Source organism: Phascolarctos cinereus, unplaced genomic scaffold, assembly GCF_003287225.1.
Source record: "Phascolarctos cinereus isolate Bilbo 61053 unplaced genomic scaffold, phaCin_HiC Scaffold_4;HRSCAF=312, whole genome shotgun sequence".
Taxonomy (NCBI): domain Eukaryota; kingdom Metazoa; phylum Chordata; class Mammalia; order Diprotodontia; family Phascolarctidae; genus Phascolarctos; species Phascolarctos cinereus.
The window spans coordinates 170345632-170372169 of NW_027555847.1; the positions used below are offsets into that span (position 1 = coordinate 170345632).

The 26538-nt window shown below is 42.4% G+C and overlaps 1 protein-coding gene across 1 annotated transcript in view; it reads right to left on the bottom strand.

Annotated features, from left to right (window-relative positions):
* LOC110198340 (uncharacterized) overlaps positions 1-26538 on the bottom strand; it is a 174901-nt gene that overhangs the window by 112651 nt on the left and 35712 nt on the right. The window contains 17 exon segments of the mRNA XM_078151725.1: positions 386-544; positions 3135-3265; positions 4346-4501; positions 5068-5248; positions 8708-8787; positions 9888-10047; positions 10833-10996; positions 11642-11733; positions 11968-12150; positions 15003-15187; positions 15271-15426; positions 16571-16777; positions 19190-19314; positions 20491-20649; positions 22056-22200; positions 22461-22613; positions 23373-23555. Of these exon segments, the coding sequence (XP_078007851.1) occupies positions 386-544; positions 3135-3265; positions 4346-4501; positions 5068-5248; positions 8708-8787; positions 9888-10047; positions 10833-10996; positions 11642-11733; positions 11968-12150; positions 15003-15187; positions 15271-15426; positions 16571-16777; positions 19190-19314; positions 20491-20649; positions 22056-22200; positions 22461-22613; positions 23373-23555 (2619 nt within the window).

Sequence of the window (26538 nt, forward strand, 5' to 3'; positions counted from 1 at the left end):
CTGAGGCCTAGAGAGGTTAAACAACTTGCTTGGTGTCACACAAGCTAGTCAAGTGTTGTGGTGGGATTTGAACCCAAGTCTTCCAGGCTCCAGATCTAGCATTCTATTCTATGTACCTCACTGTGTCTTCACGACAGGGAACAAGTTCTCCCTGGCCATCAGCTCTCTTGGCTGCCATGTTTCCACCCAGCATGAATCCATATCACCAGGTGTGGTCTTATCTGGAGGCAAGGGCTAAACTAAATGATTGCTTGAATTCTTCTTCAACTATAGGTCTCTGTGATGACAGTTTAGATATACCTCACTTCCCTCCCCTCTCTGTTTATTGTCCTTTCCCACCCCCATGGACATTTCAACAGCTTCAGGAAGAGTCAGCAGGACTTACCTCCATGAAGTAGTTGCTCAGGGCTGGGCCAGAGTCATTCTTGAAGGTCTGGCTGATTCGGAGCTTTTTGTTGTTGTTGATCTCATCCCAGTGCTTCCCATAGCTCACTTCCAACATGGAACGTAGGCGGGACACGCTCTCCTCATGCTGCAGTTGAACCTGGAGGACACAGGTCCCTCAACGTTGGCTCCCCAAGGCTAGACTGGCCCAGCAGATATCATCTCTGTAAGACTATTAGCTTCTTGAGGTCAGAGCCTTGTCTTATTGGCACTTTGCATCTCCTCCAGCACCTAGCACAGTGCTCTACACACAGAGCTAATTAAATCAAAGACTCTACACTATATGGTACTTAATCAGACCCCTCTCCCCTTTCTCCTTATCTCCCTCTCTCCTTGTCATCCCTTTTCTTTTTCCAATTAGCAAGAATTTATTTTTTCTCCCTCATACCTTCCCCTACATTGGAGGCAGAAGGGGAAAGAAAAAGAAAAGCCTTGTAACAAATATGCGTAATCAAGAAAAATAAATTCATGAATCTGTCCAGTCCAGAAATAAATGTCTCATTGTGCATCTTGAGTTTATCATGACCCCTCTGTCAAGATCCATCCTTTTTTAAAGGAGGCTACTCCTTGAAAGCAGTTGAAAGTTTAGAAAATGGGGATGGGTGGCAGTAGGAAAAAAAAAAAGGGAGTACTAACTTAGGTAAGACTCTTCTATGAGAGTCAGACTACATCTGGAAAAATGTATTCAATCCTGGGCAACACCATTTAAGAATACTATAAACTGAGGAGCTGGCAGAGGAGGGCAATCAGGATGGTGAAAGGCCTTGGGTCCATAACACATATGAGATCTGGTTGAAGGAACCAGGAGTTTAGCCAGGAAAGAGAAGACTAAAGGAGAAGATCATATCTGTGTTCAAGTATCTCTGAAGGGCTTTCACATGGAGAAGAGATGGGACTCTTCTGTTTGGCCCCAGGGCACAGAGCCTGGGACAATGAGTAGAAATCACAAAAATGGCAAATTTAGACTAGATGTCCAGAAAAACCTAAATGGAACTATCCAGAAGTGTAATCAGCTTCCTTGAGAGCTGATTGATTCCTTTTCAATGGAGGTATTCAAGCGGAGGTAGGATGACAACTTGTTGAGGAGGTGGAAGTGGGGATTTCTTTTCTTTTGGGTATGATTTGGACTTAGTAGGTCCCTTCTACCTCTAAATTGTGTGATTCTGTGAAAGTATAAACAGGGATGATTCATGCATTCCTTAAGGAGTTTTACTTAATAAGCAAGTACAAGGCCAGAAAGAAGAATTTAGAACAACTGTTAAACTTATGAGATTTCATAGAATCTCAGAACTAAAAGAGCTTCAGAAGTCATCTAATCCACACTGATGAATTTGGCTTCTCAGGACCTGGGTTCAAATCCTGGTTTACCACTTCTTATCTCAGTGACCTTGGGCAAGTCACTTAAAACTCTCTAGGACTCAGTTTCCTTAAATGCAAAATGATGAGGTTACACCAGATTATACTTAAAGTCTTCTCTAGTTCAAACTCATGATCCTTTTGAACATTCCTTCCACAACATCCCTAACATGTACTTATTCTGCTAGAATACTTCCAAAGTCAGACAACTTTTTGCTTGATCATAGGACTGACCATTTCATTGTGGACTCCTTCAGGAACCTGTTTCTTATGATTAGCTTAGAAATCAACCTCCTTGGAACTTCCAACTCTGGTCCTAGTTCTGCCTTGTGGAGTGACCCCAAAGAAGTCTCATCCCCCTTCCAGTTCCTTTCCATTTTAAGAAGACAACTGCCATCTCTCCCCACTGCCACCCCAGCTTTCTCTTCTTCAAGGCAAACATTCCTAGTTCCTCCCATCGATCCTTTTATATTATGGTTCCTAGAGCCCTCTTTCTCCTGGTGGTCCTTCCTCTGGATGCATTCCAGCTTGTCAATGACCTTCCTAAAATGCCTCTCCCTCCTAGATATGAACACAAAGGTCCATATGTGTTCTTGCCAGTAACAGCTTAGCATCATGAAAAATCATTCACAATAAGGGGGGGAAAGTGGAGAGGAGAACCCCAGTCTTTTGGTCTCTATGAACGCTGGGTGGGCAGCAGCAACCGTCTAGGTAACCCAGCCAAGCAGACAAGAAACAATCCTTTCTTTATTTCCCACAACTGCTGGGCACACCCAGACCCATTCTCCTATTCTTCAATTTGGCCTCTCTGGTAGGATCTGGCCAGGGAAGTGCTTTTTGTCTCTGGTTGGGTCCTGGATCACTTACCACATGAGGTCTGATTGAAGGAACCAGGAGTTTAGCCAGGAAAGAGAAGACTAAAGGAGAAAATCATATCTATATTCAAGTATCTGATGGGCCTTCACATGGAGGAGAGATGGGACCTGTTCTGTTTGGCCCCAGAGCACAGAGCCAGGGCAATGCCAGGGGCTCCCATAATGAGTAAATGAATAAATGTCAAGAGGCACAGAAAGTTGTTCTGTGGATTACTGTTTTAAAGAAGTCTAGCTTTAAAGATCGGATCCATTTAGCTTCCCTCAAAAGCAAGTTATAAAAGAAGTTACAGCTCTCATCCATGATATATGACTGTGGCAACAATTGGAGGTCTGAATGTCACTCAGCCCCTAAAACTAGGAAAACAGATCAATAGAACCCCTTTAACAGTCTCATCTCCAGAGCTACAGCTAAGGCAGACTGGGGCTTGATGCAGACATCTGTCCTACTCAGCTACCTACCTTATGGTTATACGTGGGCACCTGAGTGCAGTGGAACTCATGCCCAAGGTCCAGCTTGTACACCTCCAGACGGTTCTCCACTTTAAGCTTCTGGCCGGCATTGCATTCCTGCTGGAGGTGCTTGGCCTCTCCTATGCCGGTCAACACAGAAAGACCTGCCCTTCTCCTACCAGGCAAACACACAGCCCAGCTCCTGGGATAGGAGAGCACAGGATGCCCACAGCCCCAGCAAACCATCCCTTCTTTCATATTTAATGAGTCTCAAGAAAGGGTCATGACATGGCATAGTGGAAAGAGTGTTGGATTTGGAATCAGAGAAGATGAGATAACATCCTGGTTCTGCCACCTAGAGCCTGTGTGACTTTGAGCAAACGATATCACTTCTCTGGGGCCTGAGTTTCCTTATCTGTAAAATGAAGATATAGGACTAGATATCCTCTAAGGTCTTCTCCAGCTCTCTATGAGCCTGTAACACTTCTATTAAAGTCTTCCTAAACATGGAGTAGAGGTTACATTCCCACCTAATTATGAGATGGAAATGATTTTCACTTCTCAAGGCATATTGCCTGAGGTTACAAAGTAATAGAATCAGACCTCAAATCCAAGCTTTTCTTACTCCAAGCCTGGAGTTTGTGCATCTGGTCTGTTTTGTCTGGGTTTCACCTGAGTTCACATCTCTACTTTCTTCCAAGGTTCTTCTGCTTTCCTGATACTGGAGGCCAAAACCTAAGGGATAGCATCTTTGATAGAAGACTACCATCCTCTTTTTCCTCTTAGTTACTGGCAGCAAAGACGAAATTAGAGAGTTGCCAGAGACAAGATAGGGTCCCATGCCCTCTGTTATCATCAGCCCATTTTCAGAAAGAAATATATAAGGCCCCTCTCATCAAGGCAACAGAGAGTAGTGGACAGAGTACTGGTCTTGCAGTCAGGAAAGCATGAGTCCAAATTCACATAATTAGCTAACTATGTAACTTTGTGCAAGTCATTTCATTTCTCTGTACCTCAGTTTCCTCATTGGTAAAATGAAAGACTTGGGCTCAATGACCTCTAAGGTCCCATCCAGATCTAAATCTACAATCTATTTCTTAATAAGGAACTTGGAGGACATCAACTTCCTGAATAGAGATGGTGCTGAACTGGGGTAGACACATCCAAGGCTCCAGTCCAACCTTCCCAGGAAATGTGACACTCACAAAATGGTACAATACCTAGGAGCCCATATTTTATCCTTAGGGCATTGGTCCAGAGGCTCCCTCTTTGCTGCAACAGGCCAATAGCATGGAAACCCAGGATATCTGGCAGGTAGACCTCTCCTTCCAGTGCATATAGCTGGAGTCCATCCTCTGCCTTCTTCTCCAGGATTGCTGCAGAGAGAAAGACCCACCAGGTGACTGGAAGAAGCAGAATCAATCAGTGGGATATCAGACTCAGGGGTGAAAGAGTAGTCAAGGGAATGATCTCCAAATGGACTTAAGAAAAGGTAGGGGGAAAGAGAGATGGAAGACAGATCTGGGGCCAGTCAGAGACCTAGACAAAGAACAGGATTTGAGACTGAGGGGAGGAGGGGAGGAATGAACTCAATGGCCTGGCTTTGTTCTCACTGAGCATTAAGGAAGATGGTGGCAGTCACTGGGAGTTAGCATTCCAAGCTCTGCCCCCAATTAGCTACGTGACCTTGAACAAATAACTCCATCCCTCTGAGTTTCCATTTCCTCATCCATCAAGTGAGGAAATAAGACTAGACGATCTCTAACGTCCCTTTCACCCCAAACATTTTGAGCAAGGCTTGGGGGTTGGGTGGGGTAGGATCAGGGGCAGTGAGAAGGGTGGGGTGAGGAAGGGGAGGAGCAGGAAGGAAGAGAGAATGGGAAGGAATTCACAGTGAAAGAGGGCCACAAGGACAGAGGCTGGCTTGTTCCTTCCTCCTTACCTGACAAGAAAGCTTTGTCCTTCAGCACATTCAGTAGGGACACCGAGAATGTCATCTTCCTGCCCACTTGTTTGGTGATGTTGCCCATGAGAATAACAGGGTTGCCTCTTCTGATCAGCTTTGCCTCCAGCTGAGTCTCGTATCTCTGTTCCCCCCTGGAGGTCTGAATGTCACTCAGCCCCTGAAATAAAGCATCTGTGTTCATGTCCCTCATCCCTTTTTTAAAGTTGGGCTATTAAATCTAATAGAAATTAAATAGTGAGGGTTGAGGGGGATTTAATTAACTCTTCCTCTATATCCTAGTGCCCTTCCTGCTTGACTTTTAAAAGATTCTCGGGGAAAATTTTCTCTGAGATAATCACATGATTGAGTTAGAGATGCAGAGGGCAATAGAAAGCAGTAGGGGCAGCTAGGGGGATGGCCATTGGCCCGAGGCAGATACAAATAGACCTACTAAGTAGAACTCCAATAATCCTGTGATTTCTGAAAAAGAACAGTGTTCTATTTTGGAAAGAGCATTGAACTGAAAGGCAAGAGACCTGAATTTTCATCCCAATCCCATCATTAACTTGTTTGATTTCTCTGGGCCTCAGTTTCCTCATTTATAAAATCAGGGGCTTGGGTCTGATGATATCTCTAGTTTAAACATTCTACAAGTTCACACCTGACATGAGCAATTAATTAGGATCTAATTATTAGGCAGGTCCCCAAATTCATTAAGTGGGAGGTTATTGTGGCTTTGAGACAAAGAGCATCTTCTCTCTCTCCAGCCATCTTTCTGCCTACATCAGAAATCATTATTCACCCCTTTTGCTCCCAGAACTCCTGGCCTGGGGTTCCCTTACCTAACTGATGTTTGCCTCAATCGCCCAGAAACAGATAGGTGGCAAAGTGGATAGAGATTTGGACCTGAAGTCAGGAAGACCTAAGTTCAAATCCAATTTGACTAGCTGTGTGACCCCAGGCAAGTCACTTAACCTCTGTCTGCCTCAGTTTCCTCAACTGTAAAACAGGGATAATAACTGCATCTACCTCACAGTGTTATTGTGAGGATCAAATGAGATGATATTTGTGAAGCACTTAGCACAGCACCCAGCACACAGTAGGCACTATATAAATGCTTATTCTCCTATTCCCATCATATCTAAATCCAGTTCCAGCTATGCTTTGCTTGGGTCCCTAGGCATCTTCAGGCCAGTCCTGCCCACCTCTCCCTTCCTTTTCCAGGTCTGGAGCCATAATCAAGTCAACTGTCATTATTCCTGGAAAGGGCAGGACAATCTACTCTCCTATGACTCTACTTACCAAGCCTGTAACTTTCAAAACCAAAAACTTCCATAGCCACCATTTCCCTATATACTCGTCTTCTTCTATTAGAATGTAAACTCCCTGAAGGCAGAGACTGTTTATTTTTATGTTTGTATCCCTAACACTTAGTACAGTGCTAAGAACACCGTAAGCAGTTAATAAATGCTTTTTCATACATTCATTCATTCATTCCTTAGACATCTGATCACCTCCCTTCCCAAAGGAGTAGAGAAAGTAACGCAGCAGCTGTGTTTTCCAAAAAATACTGCATTAGCCCGGACCTCTGGGCCAGATATGCTGAGCCTGGTAAAGATTTGTACTAATAAGCATCTCAAGGTCCGTAATAGGAGAGAAAAATCACAAGGTAGTAAGCATTATGCAAATAATCTGGAGATAGGAGAAATGGGAATGTTATCTTCTCCTGCAGCAATTTGCCCATCTGATTCAACCTCCACAATATGCCTTCCATCTGTCCTCTCCTCTACATTCCCACCATTACCAAACTAGTTTATGTTCTCTCACTTGGACTATTATAATACCTTTCTAAGTAGATTGCATTCCTCCCATCTCCTTCTGCTCCAATCTGTTCTTCTCATGCAGCCAGAAGAATTTTCTTAAAGAACTATGATTACATCACTCTTCTGCCCTATGCCCTTTAATGGTTCCCACTGTCTACTTCTGACACTCACTGTCTGTGTGATCTTAGACAGCTCACTTACCTTGAGCTTCAGTTTCCGAATTTGTAAAATGAAGAAGTTGAACTACATGGCTTCTGAGGTCCCTTTCAGCTCTAGAGCTAGGATTCTATGAATATAACCCAAACTCTCAAATCTGGTATTTAAGGCTATCCAAAATCTGACATCATTCAATTTTTTTCTATCAGCCGGCTCCATGGGCAAGACCATTGAATTGGAATTAGGAAGACCTGAATTCAAATTTGACCTCAGACACTTACTAGCTGTATGACCCAGGGAAAGTCACTTAATCTCTCTCAGCCTTAGTTTCTTTTCTTTTAAATTTTTAAAATTTATTTTTATTTTTCAACATTCACTTCCACAAGATTTTGAGTTCCAAATTTTCTCCCCATCCCTCCCCCCTCCTCCCACCCCATGACTGCCTGCATTCTGATTCTCCCTTCACGTAATCTGTTCTCCTTTCTACTACCCCCACCTCCTTCTCTTATCCCCTTCCCTTCTATTTTCCTATAGGGTAAGACAGGTTTCTATACCCCTTTGTGTATATTATTTCCCAGTTTCAGCCTCACTTTCCTAATCTGTAAAATGAGGATGATGATAGCATCTCACATGATTATTGTGAAAATCAAAGGAGATCAATGTTAACTATTATCATTATTGGACAAGTGGGTGACACGGTGGATAGAGTGCCAGGCCTGGAGTCAGGAAGACCTGAGTTCAAATCTGGCCTCAGACACATAATACTTACTGTGTGACTCTGGTTAAGTCACTTAACCCCATTTGCCTCAGTTTCCTTATCTGTAAAATGAGCTGGAGAAGGAAATGGCAAACCACTCCAGCAACTTTGCCAAGAAAACCCCAAATGGAGTCATAGAGTCATATACAACTGAAATGACTCAACAACAAATTATGATTATCATTAGTACTATTACCACTATGACCACCACTACTACTACTACTACTACTACTACTACTACTACTACTACTACTTTTTAAAATTTTTTTTAGGCAATTGGGGTTAAGTTAGTTGCTCAGGGTTACATAGCTAGTAAGTGTCAAGTGTTTGGTCTGAGGCCAGATTTGAACTCAGGTCCTCCTGACTTCAGGGCCAGTGCTCTATCCACTGTGCCACCTAGCTGCCCCTACAACGACGACGACAACAATGACGACTACTTCCTTTATAGACTCTATGTTCAAGCCACAAGCCATTGGATTCCTCACCATACCTCAACTGTTCATCATGCCATAGAATTTCACTGTCTCTTCTCTGCTTTCTGAATTCCTACCCATGCTTCAAGGCCAAGCAGAAATGTTACATCCTCCATGAAGCCTTCTCTGAGCTCTTCCTAGCCCTCCCAATTCCATTCCCAGGCAGACATAATTTTGTCCTCTTTTCAATTCTAATATGCTTTATGTCTACTCTTTCCACACCACTCACTTATCACATTCTAGACTATAAACTCCTTGAAGGCAAGGACGAAAATTTATTCATCTCTAGTATATTGCATGTGTTAAGCATTTAACAAGTCTCTTGATGTTGCTCCATTATAAGAGAAATCTAGCAATTTATATGTAAAACTTTTTTTTGTAAAATCTATTGAATGTAACTGAACTGACTTTGGGGTCTGTGGACAAACCTTGATGTAATAAACATCCTTGTCATCCAAGATTATTTCCAGGTGGCCAAAGCGGGTACTCTGGAGAGAATCAATTTTTCCTATTAGGAAAAGAACATGTGGATGAGTTTCCATCAAAAGAGCTGATGAAGGAAAATGGAACCAAAAAAGAGTAAAACGTTCATTCGCTACTTGCAGATTCAAGCTTTTATTTCTGAATGTGAGACCCAGCCATGCGGTGAAATAAACTAGGCACTGGGCCTATGAATATTTAGCCAGGCCCTACACCAACTTCCCCTCCACAGCTTTAGCCCAGCCTATTAGTGGGTGGTCTGAGACCTCTAAGCTTTTCAATTCAAGCTGTATTTAAGCCAGAGGCAATGTTGGGGAAGGCAGCATAAAAATATGTGTTTTAGGGGTTTTAGTTGACCACACCGAGTCAACAGTGTGGAACTGCAGCTTAAAAAAAAAAACTAATGTAATTGTGGGCTGCATTAATATTATCCAACCTGTAAACATTTATTAAGCTCACTACACGCCAAGCACCTGTGCTAAATGCTAGGAATACAAAGAAAGGCAAACACAGAATAGCTAGCCCCAGTCATTTGGACCCACATAGGATCCAGGTCAGGGAAAGACATAGTCCCATTGTACAATTCAGATGACACACGAAGAATTTATTGTGGCCAGTTTACGGTGGCACATTTCAGAGGGAAATTGACAAACTACAGTGGGTCCAAAGGATGAGGATGATTATGATGGTGAAAGATCTGGAAGCCAAGGCAAAAAAGAACGGTTGAATGAACTAGAGATGTTTAGCCTGTAGAAGAGAAGACTGGGGTCAGGGTGGAACATCACCATGGCATGAAGTGCCTCCTAGTCACTAGATTTGTTTAAATGGGGATTTCAAGGCAGGGATCTTAGAGCAAGTATCACTGCATTTGGAGGGAAGTTAGGTGAGATGAATCCCTATCACCAAGTTTTTGCCTTTGTTTTCCTGATGCTTAGAAGTGCCTCACAACAAAGTGTGCTTAATAAATGCTTATTGATAGAGATAACCTTTAAGGTCCTTACTAAATTCAAGGTTCAGTAAAAAATTACTCACAATCACCCTAAGGAACCACCAAAAAAAAAAGATTCAGCTACTGGATAAGGGCACACTAACAAGTCATTCTACTATCTCATTCTTTCATACACATACCATCCACTTTGATTTTTTTCTTGGGATGAAGTAGCTTGATTCGGAGCTTCTTCTGAGGTACACTGAAGCTGAGATCCACACCCACATCCCTGGGCCGTTCTGACTTTGGTGTGCCCATAAAGAAATGGATGGTGGCTTCTTCAGGGATCCAACTCTCCTTCTGGAAACGTAGAAGGCTCCCTCACCCTTTGGAAATTCCTTCCAAGAAGATTTTGTAACCCCTTGCCAAGGATGACCTCCCCTTTTAGCTGCCAGGGCTCTAAATCCCCACCCCACCCTCAGCCTCTTTTGATCTCTTCTCCAAAGAACCCAACTGAGAATCTCATGAAATCTCATCTGAGTCTCCCCTAAAATCTGAGACATTCTTGAAAAAGCCATGCCATTTGGCAAAAGGGGAAAAAAAGCTTGGGTATTAGTGGTTACAAGTGAAATTTATACAGAATTCTGCTGTAGAGGATTAAGGCTGGAATCACCTCATTGAAATCACCTCATCATAGATCCTCAGAATGTTAGATCTGGAAAGAACCTTAGAAGTCATTTAATCAGAGAACCCCAGAATACGAGGATTGAAGAGGCCCTTAGAGAGCATCTAGTCTACCTCTTTGATTTGACAGAGGACACTGAAGTCCAGAGAGGTTTAAAAAAAAAAACTTACCCAAGGACACACTGCAAGTTAGGACCAGAGCTGGGATTAGAAGCCAGGTCACCTAATTCCTATGCCTGTGTTCCTCCTGCTATGCTCCGCTGTCTTTAGCAGTTTTCATTCAGCCAAGTGGCCCATCTGGGAGGCCAGGTTGAGACATACGTGAGCCATAGGTTGGTTTGTGGGAACAAAAGGCACTGGCCATGCTGTGGTAGCTGAGACCCAATCAGACTGAGATAGCACTGATAGGTTTATGATAGGGGTGTAGGGGGTGGGTGGGGTACAATTACATTCTGACCTACCTGAGGAATATAAGCATAGGCAGCTTCTAGAAGGTACTGCTGTAGTCCTTTGTCCTGCTTCTTTAATGTCACTGCTGCAGCTATTGGCACAGCAAGAGAGAAAGGCTGGCCCTGAGCTGGGTAAGACACTTCAGAACACATCTGCCAGCCCCAAATATGAGATGCTGGGGAGAAAAACAAGAAACAGTGACAGTGCAGAGATAGCAGTATTACCCCGTTGGGTAATGGATTCCAGTTCCAAGGTGATAGATAACCCATAACTGCATCCTTGTCTTACTGCTGATCCTGGAATGCTGGAAAGTTGGGCAAAGTCCTAAATGGGGATATGCACACATACTCCCTCACCTCCTCAAGACATCTAGGATTCTATTTCCAAGAAAAGGGGCTCCATTATCTTAAACACAGTCTTAAGGGAATGAAGGCTTGCTTCTTTGAAAGGAATGATGAAGTTTAAACACCTGAGTTTATATAGAAGACTGGAAAATCTGGAGACTGGCATGATTCTTCTTGAGATTTGTCACTTCTGTTTTGAGTAACACTCTATTGGGGTCACTGAACATTATAATAGTACATTTCCAGTAATAAGAATATATGTGGTATCATATCCACACTGTTTCCAAACCTATCCTTTTAGGGAACCAGGAACTGATCACACACATAAAGGGCTTCCTGAACTTAAAGTAACACTCCCCAAAACATTCCTTTGAACAAGAAGGAGCCACTTTAGAGTCTGAAGTCAGCTACTTCACTTGTGGCTCTCACCAGATTTTCCCTCTCAAGTTGGAGGAGTGATGAGGTTAGCTGCTTACCTTCTTCTCCAGTGCAGGACTTCATCTCTGAAGGGCTGTTTAGTCGGTCAATATTCATCACACCATCCACAGTCGTGAGATACAACTTAGAGCTAAGGGAAAGACATAGCTAGTTCTAGATTCCTCCACTTAACTCACCCAAGCTATTAGGTGCATCGGAGATCACGTCCATCTCTGACCTCACCACCTCATAAGCAAAAGCCTAAGAGACAGCTAATACTTGGGAGAAACTACGTCCAAAGGGAAGATGGGCCATGGAAATAAGGCCAAGCCCAACTCTTTCATAAACATCCAGTAAAACATGGTCCCTTACTACTTAGGCCTACCTGAAATTCACCAGTTCCATGGATTCTTCAGGTGTATTCAGAAACATCTTGAGTTCTTGTCCCCTTTTCACCGTGATTCCTCCATCGAGGCTAGTGGAACTTCGAATGCCAGTCACCCACTTCACCCCCACTTTCCCATGGAAGCCTGCCACACTCATCTGAGCTGCGATCTGTATCAAGGCACTAAGGTGAAATATATAGACAAACTGCAATTGGTGAGCCAATCACAATGGTAGACATTTCTTAGAAGAAGCAGCTAGGAGGAAAGCAAAGGATGGAGTGATAGCTTGGAATCACGAAGACCTGAGTTTACATCTTGCCTCAGACACCTACAAGCTGTGTGACTTTGAGAAAGTCACTTAAGCTTCAGCTTCCTCATCTGCAAAAATATAGTAATAACACCTACCTTACAGGGTTGTTTTGAAAATCAAAAAAGATAGCATATGTAAAGTGCTTTGCAAATCTGTAAAAAATGTCGGGAAAACTACAGCCCAGGGTCATACCTTCTACCAACCCTCAGACATCTGTTTTGCTCCTTTCTCTACCCACCATGCTTTCTATAAGTAAGCAGAGTCCTTGGAGAGTTGGATTATGTTTCCAAAATATGGAAAATAAATACTTCACTTTACATCAACATGTAAAGGATCTGTGATTTCATTCACATGGTAAGTCCTATTGCACCCCATTTGTAACTTACCTAAGTGAAATATGGAAATCAGAAAAGCTAAGTGATTTGTCCGTGGTCACAGAACACGTAGGATTTGTACACATAGTGGATAACAAAGCGTCCAGTACTCTGCCCACTAAGACATTCTGCCTCTTTTCATTCTACACTTTCCTATTCATCTTCATAGGATCATAGATCTAAAGCAGAGGCCATCTTGTCTAACCTACTTAGCACAGCACCTGGCAATTAAGCCCGTCAGTTTGCCAATAAGTAAATTGAGACCCAGAGAGATTAAGGGATTTGCCCAAAGGCACAAAGTCAGGAAGTGTCAGAGAAGGGATTTGAACCCAGGCTCACTGACTGTTGAGCTAGTGTTCTTTCTACTCTCCCGTTTTGCCTCCATACATTTCTTGTTGTTGTTGTTGTTCAATTGTTTCAGTCATGTCCAACTCTTCGTGAGCACGTTTGGGGATTTCTTGGCAAAGATAATGGAGCGGTTTGCCATGTCTCTCTCCAGCTCAGTTTTACAGATGAGAAACTGAGGCAAACAGGGTTAAGTGACTTACCCAGGGTCACACAACTAGTAAGTGTCTGAGGCTGGATTTGAACTCAGGAAGAGGAGTCTTCCAGACTCCAGGCCTGGCATTCTGTGCACTCTGGCTCCACCTAGCTGCCCCTAAATTTCTGTATACACGTTTTCAAATACACGTACACACATACATACATGTACATATATATGCAGATGTACATTAAATAATAAAATATATAAATGGGGAAACAAGTTCAGCTAGGTTGTTGTTTAAAGTTAAATTTTTAAAAATCAATGCTAAGGAACACTGGGACTAAAACTTAGCTCTCTCTGTTCCCACACAGGTATGGTTTTGAAGAGAGTTGATAATGGCACAGTTTCCTGTAAAGAATGTCAAACTTGGAGTCAACAGACATGGATTCATTTCTCATTTGCACCAACTAGTAGCTAGGAACTGATCTTGGGCAAGTCACACACTCACACATGCACCTCAGTTTTCTCATCTGCAAAATGGGAATGATGATATTTTCACTACTGCTTCAAGAATAAACTATGAACTCATCCGCTTATCTTTTAAACCCCTCCACAACCTGGCCTCAACCTACCTTTCCAGCATTATTGGACATTACTCTCTGTTTAGATTCTATGAGGCAGGGGCAGCTAGGTGGCAAAGTGAATAGAGCACTGACCCTGGATTCAAGAGGACCTGAGTTCAAATCTGGCCTCAGACATGTAACACTTACTAGCTGTGTGACCCTGGGCAAGTCTCTTAACCCCATTGCCTAGCCAAAAAAAAAAAATGTAGATTCTATGAGGCAGTTAAACTGGTCTTTTCTCTGTGTCTCACTCACAACAGTCTATCTCCTCTTTCCATGCCTTTGCACTGGCTGACCCTCATGGTTAGAACACACTGCCCCCTCACCCCCACCCCTTACCTCTGCCTCACAGAGTTCTTCTCTTCCTTTAGAATGGAGCTTAGGTACAATCTCTGCATAGAATCTTTTGTGATCCCCCCAAATGCTATCTGTATGTATGCCTGAGAGAAGGAGCAAGGTGGGGATAGCTACAGAGAGATAAGCTCTCAAGGAGGGAAGGACACCATTCATTATTGTCATTAACAAGAAGAAAGGGAAAAGGTGCTTTGAGATCTTCATCTGAGAGGCAGGGGCAGGAACAGGGGAGCAGGGCCAGAGAGGGTTCTGAGTATAGCCCTAACCTGAACAGAAAAGGAGCAATAAGAGATTAGACAAGAGGTTAGACCGTGTTTACAGAGTCCCTTTCCTCCCACACTACCTTGTATTTAACTACTTTGGATATGTTTTAATTCACTTTATATTATATGTATATGTATATATATATATATATATATATATATATATATATATGCATGTATGTGTGTGTACTATTTGTCTACATATGCTATATATATATATATATATATTATTCATATATTCATGCTATATATGTACTATATATGTGATATATATGTACTATTTGTTGTCTCTTAGCGTGTAAGCCCCTCTTGAGTAGGGATTGATTGATTTTGTACTTGTGCCTGGTGCCCAGCATGATGCCTGGCATGATGTTTAATACTGACTGATTGGTATCTACCTCCAGGGGGTGTTATATGGATCAAATGAAATAATATACATAAGGTATGTAAGAACCATAAAGGCTCACATAAATGTGAGCTGTTTCTGTTGTTCTGAGGTTGTCCCCTGGCCCACGCGGATGCTTCCATTTAGCTCCTTCTTCCCTGTGGCAGGTGAGAGCCATGCCAGGAACATAGCCCTGGAGAATTGGGGCTTCAGTACCTACACTCTGGACAGCTCTTGGTACCTTGACTTAAGATAGCCCTCCAAGGAGAAATCCGAAAGCTGCTTGAAGTCCACGGTCCCTCGTATCCGGATGTGGATGGCAGCTGATGCGTTCAAGGCCAATTGCACAGGGAGGCCTGACACAGTTGGAAAGGAGAGCTCTTCCGTTGCCAAGCTCAGCCTCCTGTTAATCTGCACCTCCTGACCCTGCAGCCAAAGGGAGGGGATTGACAGCACCTCCTGTCAACAATCAGATCCCAAGCCTAGTGGCAGCTCCACCCAGCATGTACCTTGAGGAGCTTGACAGTCAGTTCAGCCAGGTTCAGGGAGTACCTCTTCATGTGGCTTCTCACTGCCCCACAGTCCGCGAAACTAAGCTCATTCCCAAAAATTTTCAGACTGAGACCACACTGCAGGTCCCTCCTCTTCCCCCACCTCTGAGTCACCTGAGCAAGTGAAGAATCCAAAAAGTTAGAACTGGTAGGCACTGTAGAGAACATCTCGCCCAACCTTCTTACTTTATTTTACTTTGTTTTATTTTCATAGAATCAAAGGATCATAGATTTATAGTTGAAAGGGACCTTAGAATTCATTGAGTTTAAACCCTCTATTTTATTTTTAGACAATGCCTGTGACTTCATTGGTATAAGGGAACTCACAGCGAAGAAGTCTCTTCCTCCAATGCAAGTCAGGACCTCCTCAGGCTCAGAGAGCTGCCTAGAGTGAGTGACATGTCAACACAGACACTATGTGCCAGAGGTAAGGTTTGAACCTAGAAATTCCTGACTTCAAGGTGTGCTGGCTATCTATATCTACTATGCCCTGCCTCTTCATCAACTCTTCATTTTATAAGGGCAAACCAAGGCCCTGAGTTGGGGAATAACTTACTCAAGGCCATACAAGTAGATAGAAGAGGAATCAGAATTTGAATCCAGGTTCTCCAATTCCAAATCCACAATTGTTCATTGTTTCCTCCCCAGCTTACTGCTCAGATGGGGCTTCGTGAGAGGTTTGGGGTTGGCAGGTGATCAAAAGATCATGCATTTACAAGCTACAAGGGGCCTTAGAAGCCACCCAGTCCACCCCCTTCTTTGACAGATGAGCTAGCTGAGATTCACAAAGGTTAGGTGACTTGGCCAGGGTCACATAGCTAGAAAGTAACTAAGGAATTATTTGACCCTAGATCTTCCCAACTCTTAGTTCAGTGCACTACAGGCAATGGGGGTTTTGCAGAACTGGAATAGAAACAATCTTGGAAAGCTGATGGGAAGAGGTCTGGATATGGAGAAAAAGGGAAAATAAGTAATGGGTCAGGATAGAGGGAATCTAGATTAACCTTGAGGTAGGATTAGGGGCAGAGCATGATCCCAAGCATTGTTTGTATAGAAAGAGCAGGTACACATCTGCCCTAGAGATTTGTTTTCTGTAAGTGGGAGAAAGCACACTATCTCACTGATGTCTGAATGACCTGCCTGCTCACTTCTACATGGCATCATTATGTTCAAAAACTTGTCCCAGAGCCCCTGAAGGGATGATGTGTGCTGTATGTGTGTGGATGGGAGATGGGTGCGGGTCTACAAATTCCCTTACCTTCTCCTGGAGCTCCTTCATCTTACTGTGTCCCCCACCTGGGCACCCAGCTCTAGCCAGCCCTGACTTCTTCTTCTCATTGACTCCATCTGCCAGTTCTGTGTCAGTATCACTTTTCTCATCATCGTCCCAGAATGCTGCCATCGCTGGCGGCCTACCAAACACCCTGTAAGCCAGCTTTTCGGCATTTTCTAACCGGAGTCCAAGCTGAGAAAAGAAGCACATTCAGAACAGGCAATGGGGGTTTTGCAGAACTGGAATATAAACAATCTTGGAAAGCTGATGGGAAAGTGGCAATCATAACCTCCTGGTTCCATTAGGAGTCTGGAAAAAGGGGACAGATTTGGAAAGTATCCCGAGTCCAATGTGGAAGGAGACCTACCAGTTTCAGGGGATAGAGTCAGTTGAGATCTTCTCCTAGAACAATTGCATAGATAATACCAAGCTGGTGCATTTATTTGATAAGCATTTATTAAGCACCTTTTATATGCCAGATACTGTGCTAGACCTTAGCTAGCCATAAAAAGGATGAAAAAAATAAAATAAATGAATTAATTAATAAATACATACATAAATAAAGCAGTCCTTCCATGCCAGGAGCACTTCATAAATAGAAAATCCATACAAAGTAATTTTAATAGGCAAAAGAATGTCATTTAGCAAGTGAAGGAATTAACATAGGCCTCCTATAAGAGACAAAACTTGAGCTGAACCCTGAAGGAAACTAGGTATTCTAAAAGAAAGAGGTAAGGAGAAAGTGAATTCTCAGGATCATAGATTTAGAGTTGGAAGGGACTTTTAGAGGTCATCAGATCCAATCCACTCATTTGACAGATGAGGAAACTGAGGCACAGAGATTTTTTTTTTGCCACACAGCTACCTAGTAAATGTCTGAGTGGGTATCTGAACCCAAGCCTTCTTGCTTCCAAGGCTAGCACTCTATCCTGCACCCTAGATATGCTGGAGAGCCTGAGTAAAGGCAGAAAGTCACGTGACTGAGAACAACAAAATGCCCAGTTTGGCTGGAATGTAGAGTACATGAAGGGAATAAAGTAAAATCTATTTGAAAAGATAGGGGGGAGCCAGACTGTGACAGGCTTTAAATGAAAGGTTTGGGATGAAAGCTTCCTAGATAAATCATGAGGGCACTGAACCTTAGTATCCTCAGTTATCCTCAGTAAAAACCTTTTCATTTTACAGAAAAGGAAACCATCACAGCCAGAGGTAAAATGACTTGTCTAGTGTGAGATGAGACTTTAACATTTGACATTACTCTCCCTCCTACATTCTGTTATCCAGCCAAAATGTCCTTTTCTCTCTGTTCCTCATACATGACACTCCATCTCCTGTCTCCCTGCCTTTGAAATGGTGCCCGGAATGTGCTCCTTACTTATCTCTCCTTCAAAGAGTCACACTTTTTATTTGAGATGAAGTTCAGCCACTCTCCTATATGAAGCTTTTTCTGATTCTCCAATTATTAATGTTCTCCCTCTTAAACTATGTTGTAATTTATATCTAGCTATCTAAAAATAGATCTCTAGATATCTATAGCTATCTATATAGATATATCTGTAATATGTCTATGTAGATATCTGTATCTATATATAAATGTCTCTCTAGATATAGATAGCTATAGATAGATGTGATAGAAATACATGCTTATTAACTTTTAATTATATGTATTTTCTATATTTATAATATTATTTTATTGATTTATATTTAGATATTTTATATATTTCTATATTTCATATTTACCTGCTGTCTCTCCCTCTTCCATTAGAATGTAAGTTCCTTCACTATTGCGCTATATGAAATGATGAGCAAGATGGTTTCAAAGAAACCTGGAAATACTTATATAAACTGATGCAAACTAAAGTGAGCAGAACCAGGAGAACATTGTACACAGTAATAGCAATATTGCAACAATGACTTAGCTACACTGATTAATATGATGATCTAAGACAATTCGAAAGGACTCATGATGAAAAATGCTATCTACCTCCAGAGAGAGAACTGGAATGCAGATTGAAATATAATTTTTTCACTTTTTTTTTTTGCCAACATGGCTAATAAAGAAATATTTTTCCATGATTTCACATGTATAATTGATCTAATATTGCTTGCCTTCACAATGAGGGGAGGGGCAGGGAGGAGGGAAAGAATATGGAACTCCAAAAAAAATTAATGGGGGCAGCTAGGTGGCACAGTGGATAAAGCTGCAGCCTTGGAGTCAGGAGGACCTGAGTTCAAATCCAGCCTCAGACACTTGACACTTACTAGCTGTGTGAGCTGGGCAAGTCACTTAACCCCAATTGCCTCACAAAAAAAAAAATTAATTAATGTTAAAAATAACGAAAGAATAATAAAAAAAGAATATAAGTTCCTTGTGAGTAGGAATCATTTTATTCCTTATACTTATATTCCTCAGCACCTTGCACAGCGTTTAGCACATCACACATTGTACATACTTGGTAAACACTTGTTGATAAATTGATTGAATGCAGCTCCTCTAACTTTAAATCTATATTCTTTCTGCTGTGCCACCGCTGCCTCACTGAGACCTCCCTAGATGTCTGTCCTGCTAGATACTGTGAAAAGTGAAACAAATGCTGGTCTTACCTCCAGAATGTTGACAGCACGGCCCATGACGTGGATGGTCAGGTTGGCCATGAGGGAGCGGGGGAGGAAGGAGGCTGGGGAGAATAGCAGAGTAGCCTCCAGATTTGCACCCATACTGCTGGAGCCTGAAAGGGAAGAAATTAGGGTCACATCTCCTTTCTACAACAAAGCAGTGTTTTTAAGTAACCAGTTGACTTTGAAACTGCATTTAATGCAACAAGGGGCAGAGTCAGCCTTTCCAGAAGTCCTGACAATGAGAGGGGCAAGGTCTTCATTTCAGTCCCCTCTGCTTCTCTCCTAGAGTAGAGAACAGATATCTAAGCAGGTCATAGAGACAAAGGTTAGAGAAATAATAAAGGGAAAAGAAGGAAATGCAAGTCATTAATTCAATGACCATATGTATGTTAGCTAGACTAATGGGGTCTGTAGGGTGGCTAATCAAAAAATACTAACAATCCCCAATTAAAACAAAAGGTCCCTGGTTCAAATGCAGGTGTGAGATGTAGTATGGTATAATACACAGAGAATTTTTGAAGTTAGGAAGACCTAGGTTAAGTTTGCTTTCTAACACATACTGGTAGTGTGACAAGGACAAGTCATTTAATCTCTCAATGCCTCAGAAAACTCTAAAAACAGGTGTTGATCTGTATTGGGAGTTTTCTTACTGGGAATACCCTATACCAATAAAATCACAGATCTGATCCAAAAGTAAAATGATCCCAAGAAGAAATGTTTCCCAGAACAACTCAGTTCTCACTTTAGCCAATCTCATGAATGCATTAATTACATAAATGTTTATCGAGAGTGACCTCTAAACATATGCCTACATTAAGTGCTAGGGGAGATACAGGGATAAATAAAATCCAGTACCTTCTCTTGTGAAATTTATAGTCTACTAAGAGACACAATATATAAACAAATATCTACCAGAGAAAAGAGAATGTGGTAAGTACATCCAAGAGGCAAAGGGGAGAGAGAAACGTCAGGCTAGAAGGATCAGGGATGGCTTAGTAGAAGAATTAGCATTTATGCTGAGCCTTGAAGGAGGGATAAAATTTCAACAGGCAGATATTGATAAAAAATTCCAAGTGTAAACAAACTTAGGAAAGGGTGGAATATATTCAGGAGACAGTGAATAATAGTCCTATTTGACTGAGATATACAGTCTATAAGAGTTATATGATATAAAGCTTAGGAAAAGGAGGTTGGGGCCAGGTTGTGAGGGTCCAAAATGAAGTTCCATCAAACATCTTGTTAACAAGAGGAAAAAAAAAAAGCAAGCTGATTGGGTTTGATCATACCTGAGCGAAAGGTGAAATCTGAATAGGAGGAATGTTTCCAGGTCTCAGATTCAAATTCTTGGCTGAGGATGTCATCGGGGAGGGAGTCCCGAAGGGAACGTTTGAGGGGGTCATCAGTCTCCAGCAGCTGAGAGAGGTGACTCCAGACGAAGGCTCCCACTAGAGCCAGGAAGAGGCAGGATAAGGAATGGGATAGTCAGTGAGGAAGAAAGCAACATACCTACAAAGTCAAGTCTGGGAACCGTATTTTGGGAAGAACATTGAGAAACTGGAGGTCATCCAAAGGATGGCAAAGCAAGATTGCCAGTATCCTTGAGATTGTGCCATATAATGATCAGGTGAAAGAACAAGGGATGTATAGTCTAAAGAAGAAAAGCCTTAAAGGGGACAGGATGGCTTTTTCAAGTTTTAGAAGACCTCTCATGTGCAACAAAGATTTGGGCAGAACCAGAAGCAATAGGCTCCATGTAAGGAGAAACATTTTAATAATTAGAGTTGTCAAACAGTGGGATGGCCTGCCTTAAGAAATAGTGTGTTCCCTCTCACTAGCTGTCATCAAAGCAAGGGCTCCAAGATGGATTGGTGGAATGTTGGGTTCAAATTTACTGGAAACATTGGAGAAATTCTTATTCAGGGATGGGCTGAACTAAATGACCTCTAAAATCCCTTCCAACTCTGAAATTCTGTGATTTTAAAGAGAGATACCAAGCATCTCAGTACCCCCATTCTGGAAAAAAAAAAAGACCATATATCCCTACATACCAATGCTTCCCCAGTAACTTTTATTTCCAAAGCCTGTGCCCTTCCCTGGGAAAATGAAAGCCAAAGGGCCTTTTTTAAACCTGGAAATTTATCTCATAATTAGGATCTTAACACTGCTTCATGTCAGTCCAGCCTTAGGGTAAAGAGACACATGGTCTCCAAAACATTTTATGAGAGAGGGATTCTCTTAGTTTTGGGGGGGAGGGGGAAATGTAGGAATCCAGATCTGTGTTTCTGGTTATTATGAGGCTCAAATGAGATAATTTAGGATAAAAGAGTTAGAGTTGGAAGGGGCGTCCAAGATCATCTAGTCTAATCCTTTAGAAGAGGTAGATGAGGAAACCAACACCCGGAGACATTATGCTACAAATCATTTGGGGAAAAAAACAAAACTATAAAGTACTATACAAGTATGGACAGGAAGTTGGATCCCAGTGTTCTAGTCCTATGTTTGTGACCAAGGACAAGTCCCAACATCTCAGATTTTTAGTTTCCTCATCTATAAAAATGGGAGTTACCCTATATGCTAGATGCTCTCTCAGGTTCTTTCCACCTGAAAGTCAATGGCTTTTTCTTATGATTCTTACTTACAATTATTATTACTTCAACACATTTTGCTTCGTATCAGCCCCAATGTGATCTATTTCCATTCACCAACCACAGTCTACTCCACAGTCTGTGTGGGCCTGGACCGCCAGATTCCAGGACACCATTATGCATTCTAGAAATATTGTTTTCCCAGTCTAGAACTGGCTGGCTCTTCCCTCAGTTCCTGTGGAGTGGAGCCCATCACTGCCACTGACCTTGGGTAGACTGCTCTGCTGCCTGAGTTTCACGCACCAAGGCAAATGCTTCTTCACTGGGACATTTCATAAAGAAGTAGTAGGCAGTGATGCGGATCTCGGCATCTTCTTCTGTGGCTTGGTACAGCTGGGAAAGCCCAGAGCGCTGACAAGCAAATGGTAAGGAGCCAATACAATTTAGATTAATAATAATGATACGAATGTCTCACATTTGTGGAGCACTCAGTGGTTTATAAATTCATTTCAATTCAGCAAACACATTTTAAGGCCCGAGGTCAAACAGCTAGGAGCTAAGACACAGCCAAACCTCAGACCTGAACCTGGAGTTTCCAGCTCAATGAGAACTGCTCTTCCCCATTACAATGCAGGTGCCAACAAACCATAGCAACCATAAGAGAAGCTCACGTTCACAAAACAAGGGATCCTCCGAAAGGCCTGGATTGCAGCCAGCCGAATTTCAGGGGCATTGCCTTTCATGGCTGCACAGGAGCTCAGGGTGGGAGCGAGAGGGGCTGCTGCCAAGCCCGCATTGCCAATGGCCTTTAACACGAGCTGGAGCTGAAACAAAATGGGCAAGTGTGTCGGGAGCAGGACTAAAAGTTGGGGGCATGGACCAGCCCCTCTCTGTCACACAGAGCCATAACTAAGATGGAATCCCTGAGGCTTTTCCCCAGGGTGGGAGTACTTCCTTCCCAAAGCAATCCTCCAACCAGGGAAGGGCAGGGGAAGGAGAAATCCGGTCCTTATTCCAGGATAAGGAGGAGGCAGGAATGGGATCTGCTAGAGGGATGCTATTCCTCCAGAGCAGATGCAGTATAAGGGTTGTGAAATACCCAAGTATCCAGGGGATGAGAAGCAGGTGGAGGTCAATTCCCCTGGGGACCACTTTCCACCAAAGAAAGGGAGCTCTAGTTTCTCTGAGGTGTATGTTCTCCAGATACCATTTCACTCATGGAGAGGGGTACCAAAGGGATAAATGACAGGGCTAAGACACCCTTCAAGCCACTTTCTGCCCAAAGAAAGAGAGAATTTTGAAGGACCAGGCCTTCAGAGGACAAGGATTGAACTGCTCTGGGGCAGAGGGCATCCCCACCCACCCTGTGTTCAGTCCAGGGAGAAGGACAGCACAGCCCCAGCACCAGCTACAGGCTAAGAAGCATTCCCAATGCTGAACTGTTACAATGCCTCAGAATAGTTTGTGACAGTTCAGCCACCACTGTGGTCATTGCCCTATTTTCTTACTTCGCCACCCAGTGTCACCTTACTCTTTCTCATCATATGTTGGTGTCAATCCCTCCAGGTTCCAGATCTCCTTACCCGGCCACTGTCCTTGGATTCCTGAGAGCTACAGTTCTCTCCTAAGGCTTCTTTAAGGATATTCATTAATGAGCTCACCCCTGGGAGTCTCTCACAGGCCCCACCTGCCAGGCAGAGGCTGTGCACCAGGGCGGAGACACTGAGGAAGGCACTTGAACTCATTGCTGGGAACTGCAGCAAAGGCTGGAAACAGAAACAGACTCCGACATCAGAACCCCGCTCCTCATACACAAACCACAGATTTCAGACTGACATCAGGCAGGCCTCACAAGGGGTCAAGTGAGAAGTAGTCAGGGGAATGTTCTGCCCCCTATTTCTGCTCTACTTGATGGGACTATGCTTTAGGGAAGAAAGGTTGTCCTGAGGGAGAATAAGGAAGACAAAACTCTTGACACATTGCCAGATGGGTAGAGATCGTGTATATGTATGTCTATAATTAATATATATGATATATTTATATATAAATTTCATATATAAAATATATTTAATGATATATAGTGTTTATGTAAAATATGACAGATATTTCATATATCTTTAATATCTATTATGTGATATATTTTGTATAAAAGCTTTTTATATATTTATATGACATTTTAATATATCATACATTAAAGTTTGTAATATTTATATATAAAGGACTTTACAAATATTAAAAAAAATTTTCACTTTGCAAACCTTAAAGTACTACATGAATATTACCAATTTTATTAGGAGTTTTACTACTAATTATTATTTACTACTAATTATTACGGTCTGTTAGAGAAAACAACACATACATAGAAAATTCATTCTAAAATCTATACAAAGTCATTTGCAGGGGTGGGGCTCTAGCAACTAGGGGTGGGAGAGAGGAAGCAATCAGGAAGCAGCCTGTAGGAGGAGGTGGTTGAGTTAAGCTTAGAAGGAAACTAGGAATCCTAAGGGCAAAATGGAGGGAAGAAGGGTATTCCAAGCTTGCTATGCAAAGCTATAGAGTCAGGAGATGGAATGTCCACATACTTAGAACAGTAAGCAAGCCTTTGGACTGGAACGTAGAGTGTGTGTTAGAGGATAATGTATAGCAAGCCTGGAAAAACAGGCTAGAGACAGATTGTGAAGCGTTTTTAAGCCAAACAGAGGAGTGGGTACATCATCTTAACAGTGAGAGGGAGCCACTAAAGCTTCTTGAGTGACACAGTCACTATTGTGCTTTGGGAATATCTTTCTGGCACTTGTTTGGAAATCAGATTGGAGGAGGAGGAGACTAGAGGCTGGGAGTCCACAGCCCAAGTGAGGGGTGATGAGGACTTAAACTAAGGTGGTGGTTCCTATATTTATCATAATCTACTTTACATGTTGTATTTCTTGGCTGTATAGTAGAGTGAATAGAGTGCTGGTTCAGGAAATTCCACCCCAGATTTATACTAGCCATTTGACCGTGGGCAAAAAGCTTAACTTGTTCCAGAATCAGTTTTATTAGCTAAAAATGGGAATAATCATACATGTAGGATACAGGATAATTTTGAGGACTAACTGAAGGAATATACATAAAATGCTCTGCAAACCTCAGAGTGTTCTATAAGCAGCAGCTAGGTGGTACAATGAACAGAGCACTGGACCTGGAGTCAGGAAGACCTGAATTCAAATCCAGCCTCAGTCACTTACTTGCTGTGTGATCCTGGACAAGTCACTTAACCTTTTTTGCCTCTGTTTCCTTGATTGTAAAATGGGGATGATAATAGGATCTAACTCCCAGGGTCATTGAGAGGATAAATGACATCATATTTGTACCTTCAGGCTTTATATAAATGCTAGCTACTGTTTTATCCTTATGATTGCTTTCTTCTTCACACTAAGCAATACCAATTACTTCCCCAACCTTCATGTGGTATTGTTGCTATTTCCCCCCCTCTTTCCCATCACCCCCATCACACTGGACTTCCTCCAGTGTGAGTGTGGGGAACATGATATTCCAAATGTGATCTGGAGCTCTCTTCTTTTCTCTGATTCTGGGCACTCTTGTTGTCGCCGTTCAGTCATTTTCAGTTGGGTCTGACTCTTCCTGACCCCATTTGGGGTTTTCTTGGCCAAGATACTGGAATAGTTTGCCATTTCCTTCTCCAAGTCATTTTTTTATAGATAAGGGAAACTGAGGCAAACAGGGTTGAGCGACTTGCCCAGGGTCACACAGCTAGCAAGTGTCTAAGGCTAGATTTGAACTTAGGAACAGGAGTCTTCCTGACTCCAGCCCCAGTACTCTATTCACTGTGCCACTTTCCTGCCCCAATTGTGGGCACTACTCCCCTCTTAATGTTGTCAGTTGTTTTGGTTGCCATATTGCATAGCCATTCCACGCAGGTATTCAGAAATGCTACTGAAAACCTGCCATTATAGGAGAGCACAGCATGACTTCTTCCCGTTCACTTTGAGAGTGTCTCATAGACCACTGGCAGTTCAATTTAGTAATTACTTTGTGGGGCTTGGAGTCAGAAATACCTTGGTTTGAATCCTGCTGCGATCACTTATTTATCTATTTGACTCTGGACAAGTGATTTAGGCTCTCTAGGTCTCAGTTTCCTCATCTGTAAAATGAGGGGGTTGGACTCAATGACCTCTAAATCTATGACCCTGTGACTAAAAGACAGAGGGGAATTCTATGCATCCTGATGTGAAATGATTAAAGTGTGAATTATACACAAGTACATGGAAAAATTGGCGCTGTGAGTTGGAGGATCAGTAATACTAGATTTTTTTAGCCTGGGACCCCAAGAATGCTACAGTACAGTTCTCTTCATGCACAGACTTCAAAAAAACAAAAGAAAATAAAACTAAGAAATGCCAAGGGATTCATTCTGTCCTTTCACCATTACATTCATCATCAAATCTCAGAATGATTTTGGTTTTACACACAACACACACAAATGCACTTTTATATTTTCTAAAATGACACAAAATGGTCACTTATTAAATTCATACCAGATGTCAAATTTTCTGGATTCTCATCCTGACTCAGGTAAGCAGTCTCAGCCCTAAAGTGACAAAATGTTCATGCTTCCTTTTCAATTCATATAACGAGCTTACATCTGACTTATCTCAATTACTTGAACAAAACTACATTTGAGAAGCTAATCCCACAAGATAGCTCCATATTGAATAATGATCCCCCTCAATTTTCTCATTCATATTG